The sequence below is a fragment of the Medicago truncatula genome, chromosome 5, assembly GCF_003473485.1.
Source record: "Medicago truncatula cultivar Jemalong A17 chromosome 5, MtrunA17r5.0-ANR, whole genome shotgun sequence".
Taxonomy (NCBI): domain Eukaryota; kingdom Viridiplantae; phylum Streptophyta; class Magnoliopsida; order Fabales; family Fabaceae; genus Medicago; species Medicago truncatula.
In genome coordinates, this window is record NC_053046.1 from 43246935 (window position 1) to 43260771 (window position 13837).

Consider the following 13837-nt stretch of genomic DNA (forward strand, 5'->3'; position numbering starts at 1 on the left):
TGATAATGTTGGCATAAATTAATTTTTGCATAAATTTCTCATGTATGTACTTAAAAGTTCCACAAAGAGTCAGTAACTAACTACCTCTTCACCGCAAAGAATCTTAAAATTCATAGTCAATCCAAGTCATGTAAATAAAAGTTTTCTATAATAAACACCTTCAAAATCACCATACTTTTCTCTTCTCACGTTGCAAGATTTTGTGTCACATTCAATCTTACTTTCAAAAAAAAAAATGAATAAACACCACAAAACAAGTTAAATACTTATTTTTTTGAAAAGAAACAAGTTAAATACTTTTTACCATATAGATAACAATTGTGACAGTTTATGACTTTATTCAATAAAAAAATGTGACAGTTAATTGGTATTTGTGTATCACATCATCCTTTTAAAAAGGTTCTAACAATGAGACATTCTTGCGAGAGAACATATAGAGAGGAGGGAAGAAATATCCAACACACACATTTGGTTTCAGTTTCTTCGAGGACATTCCTGTCTCTCCAATGGCAGGGGTCGTCCAAGATACATTACCTGCCCATGACCATGATGAATCCAAACTTGCCATTGCAGGTTACCATTTTCTTGTAAACTTTAGTTTTGTTCTTATAATTATTGTCTTTCTATATGGAATAAGATTCATAAATATAATATATGTTCAAATGCTCATACATTGTCTTAATATTTTTTTTGTACATAACTTTCACATGGTTTTTGAATGATTAAAAGCAAATTTATATTAATATAATATGTTATATGTTATGTGAAGCAACTTTGATTTCATTACTTTCTTTATCATGGTGTGAAATTTTAGATGCTTAGATGTTTGGATGAGCGGTGAGATTCATAAATTCATGGTTCCCAAATGTAGTGTTTGTTAAAATCGTGAATCCAAATATAAGTACGTGTTTAGATGTTTGATATCGGAACGGTGTATATATGTAAGAACATTTGTTGAAAAATGTTAACCCCTCAAATAGATGTTAGTATCTCGAGAGAGATTAGTCTTTGCATACCGGCATAGATATCTGAATTCACCTAACAATAAACACTTCAGATTAAGGGCATGTCTAGTATCCAAATGCCACATACTGGTTTTGAGCCGTGTTTGTGCTAGTGTCAATGCTTCATAGTTGTTCTTATTGTTATATGTGTGTGAATCTAATGTTAGAGTTTGTGCTGATGCAGATGATGACACAGAAGTGGATGATTCTCCAATAGAGCAGGTCAGACTAACAGTGTCAACAACAGACGACCCAACACAACCAGCACTGACATTTAGGACATGGATTATTGGTTTGGCATGTTGCATTGTCCTTGCCTTTGTGAACCAATTCTTTGGGTACAGAACCAACCCTCTGACTATCACTGCTGTCTCAGCACAGATTGTTTCTCTCCCAATTGGAAAACTAATGGCTGCAACACTTCCAACAACAATATATAAAGTTCCCTTCACTAAATGGTCTTTCACATTGAATCCTGGACCATTCAATTTGAAGGAACATGCCCTCATTACCATCTTTGCTAGTGCTGGAGCTGGCGGTGTTTATGCCATTAACATTATCACTATTGTTAAGGCTTTCTACCACAGGAATATCAATCCAATTGCTGCTTTTTTGCTAGCAATAACAACCCAGGTGAACAATTTTGTTTTGTTAAATGTTCAACATCTGCATTTTTTTTTTTTTCAATTTATTATAACCAACCAAAACAAAGTGATAGTAAAAAATATGAATTTTCTTTTGTCCTTGAATTTTTTAGATGCTTGGTTATGGATGGGCTGGTATGTTCAGAAGGTTCCTTGTGGACTCTCCCTACATGTGGTGGCCTTCAAATCTTGTCCAAGTGTCTCTATTCAGGTATTTCTTTATGAAAATTGCTTTTTTGACATTGAATATTTTCTATTGATACAAGTAACTGACTAAATTACCCTCAGCGGTAGCTAACTGTCTTTGGCATATGCGCCGGCAGTTAACTGCCGCTGGCTCCTCCAGAGGTAGTTAACTGCCGCCGGCTTTGCTGCTTTTTATTATGATTTTACGCGTTTCAGTAGAAAAATCAAAATAAATCGAAAGTTACTTAGAATTCTACGAAACTTTACAGACACCTCTATAAAAATACATATAGATGATGTAAAAAGTTTCGTAACATTCCGAATAAGTCTCGATTTTTTTATTTTTTTCGACCGAAACGCGCAAAATCGCAATTGAAAAAATAAAAAAAAATCGACACTTATTCGGAATGTTACGAAACTTTGCACATCATCTATATGTATTTATATAGAGGTGTCTATAAAGTTTCGTAGCATTTCGACTAAGTCTCAATTTATTTTGATTTTTCGACCGAACCATGCAAAATCGTAATTTTTTTCAAGTGCGAGTCCGAAAAAATATCTCCCACAAAAAATTTGAATTTTTCAACAAGGGAGGGATTAAATATAAATTTTTAACGCGCCTAAAATTAAAGACACGAAAACATCAACCTAAAAATTAAATTTTGAGCTGTTTTTTTGCAGACACCTCTATAAAAATACATATAGAGGATCTCTAAATTTTCTTAGTATTTCGAGTAATTCTCAATTTATTTTGATTTTTTTTACTGAAACGCATTAAATTGCAATATTTTTTTAACTACGTGTCCGGAAAAGTTATATAGAGGTTGAATTTTTTTCATTATTTTGGTACACATATTAAGAACATAAAAAAAAACATTTCCCGCAAAAAATTAGAATTTGTCGACAACGGATGGATTAAATATGAATTTTTAATGCGTCAATAACTCAAGAAACCAAAACATCGACCTAGAAATTGTATTTTGATCTGGTTTTTTGCACACAGCTCTAAAAAATTATATATAGAGGGTCAGTAAAGTTTCGTAGAATTCTGAATAAGTTTCGATTTATTTTAATTTTTCAACCGAAACGCGTAAAATCACAATAAAAAACAGCAAAGCCACTCTGGAGGAGCAAGCGGCAGTTAACTGTCGGCTCATATGCCAGAGGCAGTTAACTATCGATGGAAGTAATTTGATCATTTACTTGTTTCAATAAGAAGTATTCAATGTCAAAAAAAACAATTCTTTCTTTATTTACTTTTCCATCATGATTGTGTTTGCAAATTCTTGCTTTTCTTTCATGTCAGTGGAAAATATTTAAAGCTAATTAACTAATTCTTTGTCTCTTAATATTGGACCCTCGTGAGTTTTTCTGTCCTTTTTTATATGATCCATTTCAAATTTCCATGTACATTAATTAATTATTTAATTTTGCAATGTTCCCCTAATTATTTTACTTTTTATTTTAAATTTGTAATAAATATTATTATTGATTGGGCCTTGCCCTCTTTAGTGAAAAAAATACTATTGTATTCAAACATTAATTAAACTTTAAATAATTTTCTCTCCTAAAGTAAACATTTTTTGGTTACTCTCGTAAAGTAAACTTGTAGTAAAACGAGTATATTTTCTCCGGTCATATTTATAAGCAAAAAGTTAATATATCTTTCACTTTATATTTATGGTAATGATAAATGCACTAATACTTAACAATGCTACTTAAAAGTTAAAACAATTTTTCCTCTCTTTTTTACTTATATATTTTTTTAATATATATATACTTTTACTGTTATGTAGAATGAATTTTGTGTATGTAGAACCTTCTATTATGATTGCAAGTGCCAACACATGTTATTGTCGGACACCGACACATTTGGTTAGATTAAATCAATTTTCTCAATTTATTATCGGTATGCATGTGCTACATATATTTACTATTTAGGATTATGATGTTAATTTGTATTTTCTCATTGGTAAATGAATATCTTGAATGACACAGGGCATTTCATGAAAAAGAAAAGAGGCTTAAAGGAGGAACCACTAGGCTACAATTCTTTTTCCTAATCTTTGTGGCTAGCTTTGGTTATTACATTATTCCAGGCTACTTTTTCCAAAGAATATCAACCATATCTGTTGTTTGCTTGATATGGAAAAACTCAGTCACTGCTCAGCAGATTGGTTCAGGAATGAAGGGTCTTGGCATTGGTGCATTTTCCCTTGATTGGAACACTGTTGTTAGTTTCACAGGAAGTCCTTTGGCTGTTCCTGGTTTTGCCATCATTAACGTCTTGGTTGGATTTGTGTTGTTTCTCTATGTTATCATTCCCATTTCCTATTGGAACAACTTTTATGAGGCCAAAAAGTTTCCTTTCATCAGTTCTCACACATTTGATTCCACTGGTGCAACATATAATGTTTCTAGGATTCTTAATGAAGCAACCTTTGAAATTGATATGGATGCTTATAACAAATACAGCAAGCTCTATCTTAGTATCATATTTGCATTTGATTATGGATTGAGTTTTGCAACTCTCACCGCCACCGTATCGCATGTTTGCCTCTTCCATGGAAAGTATGTTTCCTTAGATTCTGCAATCTTTGATTATGTATTATTGATGCAACTTTTATGATAAACCATCTAACTATATATTTGGTGACTGAATTTGAAAGAACAATTATTCAGATGTGGAGGAAGACAACAAATGCGCTAAAAGAAAACGCTGGAGACGTACATACAAGACTCATGAAGAGAAACTATGAACAAGTCCCTGAGTGGTGGTTCATGATCATTTTGGTTCTTATGGTTATTTTGGCCTTGGCGTGTTGTGAAGGCTTTGGCAAGCAGCTCCAACTTCCTTGGTGGGGAGTCTTGCTTTCTCTATTAATTGCATTGGTTTTCACTTTGCCAATTGGTGTCATCCAAGCAACAACAAACCAGGTGATTTTTTCTTTCTTAACCCTCTGGTAACCAAGTAATTTTTTTGTCTTAACACTCTGGTTTTCAGGCGAAGGGATCGTGGTAAATAGATAATTTTGATTTTCAAACAAAAGTAGAAAGAAAAATAAAAACTAAAACATGTTGTGCCTTGTGAGGTTGTATTTCTTAAACAGAAAGTTACTACTTGTTGTGCAGCAAGCTGGACTCAATGTGATCACAGAGTTGATCATTGGGTTCCTTTACCCCGGAAAGCCTCTTGCTAATGTAGCCTTCAAGACTTATGGATACATCAGCATGGCACAGGCACTTAGTTTCCTTGAAGACTTCAAATTAGGACACTACATGAAAATTCCTCCAAAAGCTATGTTCATAGTACAATTGGTAGGAACTTTGGTTGCTTCAAGTGTATACTTCAGCACAGCATGGTGGCTTCTAACAACTATTCCAAACATATGTGATGCATCAATGTTGCCTGAGGGTAGTCCATGGACTTGTCCTGGTGATGATGTGTTTTACAATGCTTCAATCATATGGGGAGTAGTAGGACCACAAAGGATGTTTACCAAGGATGGAATTTACCCTGGAATGAATTGGTTTTTCCTCATCGGTCTACTTGCGCCTGTTCCAGTGTGGCTTCTAGCTCGCAAATACCCGAACCACAAGTGGATTGAACTCATCAACATGCCACTTATCATTGGAGGTGCCAGTGGTATACCACCAGCTAGATCAATCAATTATATTTCATGGGGAGTAGTTGGAATCTTCTTCAATTTCTATGTTTACAAAAATTTCAAGGCATGGTGGGCTAGACACACTTACATTCTCTCAGCTGCTTTGGATGCTGGTATTGCTTTCATGGCTGTGTTGCTCTATTTTTCACTTCAATCTTATGATGTCTTTGGTCCAACTTGGTGGGGTCTTGAGGCAGATGATCATTGTCCCTTGGCTAAATGCCCTACAGCTCCTGGTATTGTTACCAAGGGATGTCCCGTCTTTTGAGCGCCATATTTGCGATCTCTTATATCCTCATTAATTAGTCATGAAAATATACATCAAGTTTGAAGAATAATTAACCAGTGTCGTCAGCTGCAGAAAATCTTTGGTTGGTTGTTCAAAATCCGGCTATAGCGCTTCTATAGCAGTTACTTGACAGCAATTTATACTAAATAGTGTGTTGTGGATAATAGTAATTTGTTGAAATTCCACTGCATTATAGTCTTATATCTGCTAATTGAGAGCATTGTAATTAACATAGTTTCTACTTTTTAATTTCTATCTGTGCCAATTGTATAGATACGGTAGAAAGTTGAACAGGATGTACAAATTGCAAAATAGTTTGAATAAACCACTGTTAGATTCTTTGTATCCAATGAAATTTGAAACCATTTGTTCTCCTACAGTAAGCAATTTATTTGAAACGATTCACAATAGCCACAAGCATAATGGTTGGAAGTTGAACATTTTCAATAGAACAGTGCTATATGGTGCGAATATATTTTTGCACAAAACGCACGAACTGTAGTTTTCTCTGCTATCAGCAACGTGTTTTCACTGCTGCAACACAGTGCCAAACTTTACGTCTAACGTAGTTTTCTCAAGATGAAGTTACTTTAACCCCAACACCTTGTCAGCCAGTAACATTTCAAGTAATCATTTAAGTGAGATTGATGATAGACTCCAAAGAAAATATATAGGGAAACTTTTTGCTAATTCTCATGAGCATTGTTCAAGTTTGAAACAAAATTAGTCTTTAATCTTTATAATTTTTTATTGATTTTACAGAATTTATAATTGAGAACAAGGGGATAAGATAGGAGGAGAAGGGACGTGTTTTGACTCTTGTGTGCAAGTTTAAAAAGTTCTACACTGTCATAGAGATTAAGGATTTTCAAGTGCACAAACACTTGATTCCTAAAAAAAAAAAAAAAAAAAAAAAAAGGATAATAATGTTTGGCACGAAAATAATTTCGCGTGAATCACATGAGGCAGTATGTACTCATTCGCAGATAGTGCGAAAATAAATTCGCACACTTAAGCATTTTCCAAAATAAAATCTCATTAACTATATGATATATAAGTATGACCTTTTTTTTTTTTTTGTCATATAAGTATGACCTTTACCATATGATGTATATGGAAAAGGCTTAAGTATGTGTTTCATCCCTGCAATTAGGGGTCATTGATGACAGTCAGTCATTCACTGTTTTTAGTGTCATTTTCATGATATTTTGAGTTCACAAGCAAGCTTAAACAGCAAAGAAAACAAGAAAAATAGAAGATTTTGAAGAAAGCAAAATCGTGTCACGATTGTTGAAAACGTGTCACGATTTGAAGCACATGATGAGGTTCATTCGACATTGGTTAAATCGTGTCACGATAGCTATTTCGTGACATGATTTTAGGGACATGTGGCACAAGGAAAGAAATGAAAGCAAGAGAAAATATGATAAAAAGAGCAAAACAGGAGGTTTCAAGAAGCAATGGATTTAAGAAGTCATATGGGCTTATGTTTGATCCAAAAGAAAGAAAAGGTAACATGCAATGACTTGCTAACTAGGTTACATAATGATATAAAAAGGCAGCTACACTACATGAAGAATTCACGTTTTGGCAGAGGAGAATAGCTAGGGTTGGGAATAGGCCAGGCCGGCCTACAGGGGCCTATGGCCTGGCCTGTTTATTAAAAAGGTTAGGCTTAGACTTTTTAAAAAGCCTATTTAAGTAAATAGGTCAGGCTTAGGCTATCAAAAAAGCCTATGAAGCCTAATAGGCCGGCTTGTTTATGCATGTTAGGCTTCATAGTGGACTTTTTAAATAGGCTTTAAAGCATTATGGTGAAATAGGCTTTTAAGGCCTTATAGTGATAGACAAGTCTTACACTCAAATAGGCTTTGAGGCCTATTAAGCCTATTTAAAAGTAGATAAAATGGAATGTTTAGCGACTTTAATAGTAAGTAGGCCTGTAAATAGGCTTTCAGGCCAGGCCAGGCTTTTAAATAGGTCAGGCCAGGCCAAAAAAATAGGCTTATGAAAGGCCATAGGCCAGGCTCAGGCCTGCAAAAAATTTCGTAGGCCAGGCTCAGGCCTATCAAAGCCTGGCCTGGCCTGGCCTATTCCCAACCCTAAGAATAGCCATCACGCCGAGAGATCTTTAGATCACGTTTTGGGAAGAAGAAGAAAAGGAGCAGGCACGGATTACGAGAAGGAGATTTTGGAAAAGAAAGCTCACGAACCACTGTTAAAGAATTGAGGAACAACATGGTCATGGTTAATTTTATTTTCACGCTCTTTATTTGTATCTCTATGTCTAGCTAATTTCTCTTGATTAGGTGTGAGATGATTTTGTGTAACCTTAATTGAACCAAGTTGCAGTGAAACTCTATTTATTGTGAATGACAATCTAGTTTTTATTCAATTCAATTGTTCTTAATGCTTTTTATATCCTAATCAAATATAAACATGATTTAGTGAGAACGAATGACTACTGACCCTAGCTTTCGACTTAGACCTAATTGAATTGTTCTAATAAACATGGTTAGTCTAGGAATGGATAATCGTTTGTTAGTGATATTAGGTTAACGTGCTTAAAACCTTCAAAGAATATTAGTTCACCTAAGGAATTAGGGACTGTAATATGAGAAGAGGGTCCTAACTCAAGAGATTGATTAGGACTATTTTGTTAACTATCGTGGAACTAGAAAATCATTCATAAGAATAGGTGCAGTATACCAATTAGGGAAACATAGATGATTCAAAAGACCTAGTCTCATCTCTCATATATATTTTCCAAAACTATCTTTATTTTCTGTTATTTACTTTTATTGCAATCAAACAAATCAACTGCCTAGTGGCAATTCAAAAGAACTTTTATACATCTTAAATATTTACTTTATTGCTGAATTGAGATTAACATAGTCCTCGTGGGAACGATATTTTTACTACTTCGATAGTATTTTTAGTACACTTGCTAAAAAATCTATCAGTCATTTAAAAATTGGTCTCTGTAATCGCTAATCCTGGCAAATTGCCCCTGCAAATGTTAATCATTTAAAATTTTGTCCCTCATCACAGGTAATCACTGCCACGTCAGATATTAGCTTGTTATCATGGTTTTTGGGTGTCAAGCCATTAATTGGACTTGAACCTTTTGACCGTTGATATCTCTCTTTTTTCTTGGAAAGGGTAAAAGGAGAAAAACCCTTTAAAAAGTTCTAGATTCGGGGGTCGTTTTCGCTACGGGAAGGTGTTAGGCACCCGGAGCGATTATGGTACTCCATAAGAACCGTTCTCCTAAGTTTATTTCTACGCTTTATTTTTATTGCCTACTTGTAAAAAAAAAATGAAGGTGTGATTAGTGAAGAATGGGGGTGAGAAGAAGTAGAATTTGATTTTATTTCGGCTTGGAGGGGTTAAAGTCCCTTGCCTACGTACCGTTTTACGGGATCAAAACCGGCGTAGTTCTTGCTAAAAAGACTTGTTGTTTTTTTTGATTGTTTGATTTTAAATTTTAAAAATGATTTTGAAGAAGGGGATTGAGAGGCTTCATGAGCATTAGAGTATGAAAAAAAGTGGGGGTTTGTTTAGTGATTTTGCAAAAAGTCTAAATGATTAGATTTATTTGAGAATTTTATTAAGAAAATAAAAGGTGAAAAATTGTTGGAGTTTTGACTCCATTTTAATGAAAAATATTTGAAGCGAATTTGTTTGCATATTTTTTTGGAAAAAAATGGATTTTCTCTAGGTGTTTAAACCTAAGCATTCATCTAACCATGCAATCCTAGCCATACATCTACACATGCAATCCTAGGCATACATCTAGGGTGAGTGTGTGCGTGCCGGTGCGCCATAGTGTCCACAGTCCATATTACAAAAATTGCCTAAATACATTCTATGGCCTCTTTGCCAAGCTACAAACCAATGATAACAAATTACATCACCGAATGAATTAAAATTTGCAAAAAATAAATGCTAAAGCTAAAGAAAGTGGAGGAGATAGTGAAATGCTATGAGTGAAGTCACATAAGGAACAAAATGTTAGTGAAACAAGGAAAAATATAATGGGAATGATGAAAAATGCACCAAATGAATATGCAATAAAAAGGGGTAAAAACATGAGAATTTATCAAGCACAATGTGTAACAAATGGCCTATAATGCAAGAACAAGTATAAACCAAATGAAAACAGTGGCACAATCATTGGATTATCATCACATCTATCATGAAAATGCATTCTAATTAGCCATGCTATGCACTAAAATTCTTAGGACAAGAATCAACCTAAAAATCATGAAAAAGCTAACTAGAGAAGTAAATTGAACAAGGGGCCTATGCACATATTTTTACCAGTTATTTGCAAGCAACATATCATTAAAAATCATCAAGAAAGTGGTAAAAACATGTAGTAATTTTTGGAATTTTTTGTAAAAAAAAGTGAGCAAGAAACAGGTTCAGATAGCAAAAAGAACGGTGCAGATAGCAAGAAAAGGAGCAGAAACGCACAAGAAGCCTAAGCCCAACCCAAAGCCCAACACCAAAACACAGGAAAGTACAGGGACCGTTGGATTGATCCAGGAGATGGAACCCTAGATCCAACGGTCTAGATTGAGGGAAAACGAACCAGAGCTGGACCGGTCCGGTTCAGCTGGTTATAAAAGGGTTATAGGACCGGTCCAGTCCATTCTTCCTTCTCCTCTCTCTCTCTACCCTAAACCTAGTGAGAGAAACTCTCACCTCTCTCCTCTCTTCCGGTTGTCTTCTCCGGTGAGCTTCACCGCTCCGGTGTGGTGGTTTGCCGGCCCAACAGGGCGGCGCCGCCGCACCGGAGATGAGAAACTCCTCCGTTTTCAAAATTTTTTGCAGATTAAGACATCCTTTTTCGTTCTAAACAAGAATATGGCATTAGATTTTACATGCAAGGTCTGAATCGTTGTAGATCTGAAATTTTGTGTCACGGTTTGAAACTAACTTTTTGATCTTTTTTTTTTAAGAAAATGTTTATATCTTTAAGGATCTACATCGTTTCGTCGTTTATCACTTCTCTGGTGCTTGTTCTTGCTTTCAAAACTTGGATCCTTATGGATCTAGGTTTTGGTGTTTACGGTTTGGTTTTAGTTTTTTGATTCTGGAAACTTTTGGATTCTGTTTGTTCACGTGATTTTACAGGTTAAACTATGATATCACTTTTGAAAAGGAGTTTTGAGTTTTACCTGAAGTTTTTGATTGGAGGTTTTATGAGATTCTTCGGAAATCTTGATTCTGTTCTTGATGATTTTTGATTCTTCTGCTTGTTCTTTGGACCGAAAATAAATCGGTGATTCACCGGCTTAATCCCTTCATCTTCTCCGATTCTTTCTCTGTGATTATACGCTTGAACTTGCTTTCCCTCTTCTGATCTCCTCTCTGTGATCAACGCTTGAGCTTGCTTCAATGCGAGCTCGCGTTCGGAATTGCAGAGAAACGATCAATTCAGTGATGAAGATTCTACAGAATCTCTGAGAATTGATCCAAAAATTGTTGATTCTGATGAATTTTAGGGTTTCTGGAAACGGTTAGGGTTTTGTGTTCTTGGTGTTCTTGAGAAATTCTGAGAAATTTTCTGTTTTGATTCAATTGCTGAGAGAGAGAAAATTGGATTTGTGTTTATGAGTTGGCGTGTAGTTAATGGATCTCTGTGGCACTGTACACCTTTTATAGCTGACATGTGTGATCTTGGACCATTAGAAAGCTGACATGTGGCATTGGACTGAAAAAGGGGCGCTGCCCTGTAATTTGACTTGAAGGACCTGTTTGCAAATTTGAAAAATATATGGACCGGACTGAAAAATGAAAGTAAGGACTGAAATGAAATTAAAAACTGTTTGGACAAAAAATGCAATTTTGGGACCTCAATTGAGGGACCAAAATGCAATTAAAAATAAAATTGAATAAAAAACGTAATTTGACCAAACGTAAAGCAAAACAAAAAAAATAAAATTGGCAAAACGGACTAAAACGAACCAATGGCTTAAATGAGGTACTTCAAAGTAACCTCTCTATGCCGAAATTTTGTGTGAAATGACCAAAATGCCCCTAGGGCTAAAAATGACCTAAACAGATTCAAATTGACTTGACACTGACTCAGATGCAAGTTTGAAATGAATTTAACAAGGTTTACTGATGAAATGTTAAAAATCAATCTGAAAAGACTCAGAGACCGTCACAAGGATGAAAATGGGTCCCACTGCAGGAAATGACCAAAATACCCTTCTGTACGACTTTTTGCAAATTTTGAAATAAACTGTAGAAAAAGCAATGTAATGATTCAGAGACACTTTTGAATGACTTACAAGACAAGTAAAGACATTTCGAAAGGTTTTATGCAAGAAAAACATAGGTAAAATTGTGATTGAAAATACTGCGAGGCAGAGACAATTTGAACTGTGCAGTTGAAATTTGATAATTGACAAAGTTTGAAATGAAATTGGACCCAGTATTTTTAGGTCCAAAAACAGGGTATAACATAGCTGACGTGGCAGTCTAACCCAACAAATTTTGGCTTGAACAGACGAAAATGCCCTTCCTTCTATCACAGCGCGGCAAAATGACGTAAATACCCCTAAGACCATTTTCTCTATTCATTTCGTCACTGCTTCTCAATTCTTTTCCCATTCAATTCTTCCTTCCCTTAACAAAACCATGCTTCAGCTCTTCTCTTAACATTTCCATTAACATTTTGTCACATCTTCTCTTGAATTGGAAACATCAGAACAAAATCATGCTTCAGCTTTCAACACTGAGCTAAACTCGGAACAACCTATTGATGCAGAAATGCCACAACCACCGTCGGAACCACCACAGCCCCAAAATGACACAGTAACAATCTGCCTTGAAAACCCACCTCAAAACTCCTCCGATTCATCCTCCCAACAATAACAAGATCCCCTTTCGCGCTCGCCTTCACCGTAACCGCCGTGGTGCTTGCAATTGCCGTAACCTCGTTATCGCCTTCATCTTTGAACATCCCTGTGCAAGTGCAACCCCAAAGAAACCAACAATGAAACGACCTAACAAGGACAAGTTAGAGACAAAAGCAGCAACATAGAAGTTGAAGAATATGGATTGGAAATGGTGAATTAAGGTTCTGGGATTGTAAACACGACAGATTGGAAATGGTGAATTAAGGTCATGGGAATTGGGAATTAGGAAAACTTAGAATTAGAATTGGAAATTGAAAACACACCACGAAGAAGAATCGGATTGGAATCGGAATTGGAAATTGAAAACATACAAGTTCTTTGGATGTTGTTTCTTTGATTTATCTTGTTAGCTTTGAGTTGCTGGGAAGAAGAAGAAGAAAATATAATAGAAAGGAAAGAATACGGGGGAGAAGAGAAGAGGGGAGAAAAATAAGAGAAATTGGTATAAGGGTAAATCTGTCATTTCGCTGCCCTCTGATGAAAGGAGGTGTATTTTTGTCACTTCATGCCAAGCTTTGCTGAGTCAAAGTGCCACATCAGCTAATCAGTGACGTGGCAGTGATTAACTTTGATGATGAAGGACGAAATTTTAAATGATTAAAGTTTGCAGGGGCAGTTTGCCAGGATTATCAATTACAGGGACCAAATTTTAAATGACCCCTAATTGCAGGGATGAAACACATATTAAAGCCTATGAAAAATAAGTGTGCGAATTTATTTTCGCACTATTCACACGAATGAGGATGACATGATTGTGAAAAGGTTAACCCATTTTAATTTTATGATGAGATCATTTTCCATCTCAGGAGAAAGAAATGTGTTCATGTTTCTAATGCGCACTAATCCTCATTAAAAAGATCTGAATTACTCTTTAAGACTAATATATATTATACAACGATGATTTTCCGAGTGTCTATTTGTGTATGTCACTACACTTGCTTCTAAAAATAGATTTTTAAAGTGCATTATAATCTGGTATCATACATCTTGTTATATGTATGGTATTATATCATCCAAAAACTTCAACAAATAAAGATGTTGTGACTTGAAATTAAGCTTAGACTCATATCCATGATTAAGATTGTTTTGGTAGGGTGAATAAAAAAAAGTA

General features: G+C 35.1%; 1 protein-coding gene across 1 annotated transcript; it reads left to right on the top strand.

Moving 5' to 3' along the window:
• The first annotated feature begins 404 nt into the window (after positions 1-404).
• On the top strand, positions 405-6141 carry LOC11435514 (oligopeptide transporter 5). The gene is made up of 6 exons (XM_003617803.4): positions 405-573; positions 1189-1637; positions 1762-1859; positions 3833-4405; positions 4504-4771; positions 4967-6141. Exons 1-6 carry the CDS (start codon positions 507-509, stop codon positions 5768-5770), a joined length of 2259 nt encoding a protein of 752 aa, XP_003617851.2. The 5' UTR covers positions 405-506; the 3' UTR covers positions 5771-6141.
• Positions 6142-13837: the final 7696 nt, after the last annotated feature.

What these genes read in the sequence shown, in the direction of transcription:
- LOC11435514 (XM_003617803.4), top strand. Translation starts at nt 507, where the DNA reads ATGGCAGGGGTCGTCCAAGATACATTACCTGCCCATGACCATGATGAA. An exon ending in TGCTAGCAATAACAACCCAG is followed by an intron (nt 1,638 to 1,761) that starts GTGAACAATTTT and finishes TGAATTTTTTAG; the next exon opens with ATGCTTGGTTATGGATGGGC. An exon ending in GTCCAAGTGTCTCTATTCAG is followed by an intron (nt 1,860 to 3,832) that starts GTATTTCTTTAT and finishes TGAATGACACAG; the next exon opens with GGCATTTCATGAAAAAGAAA.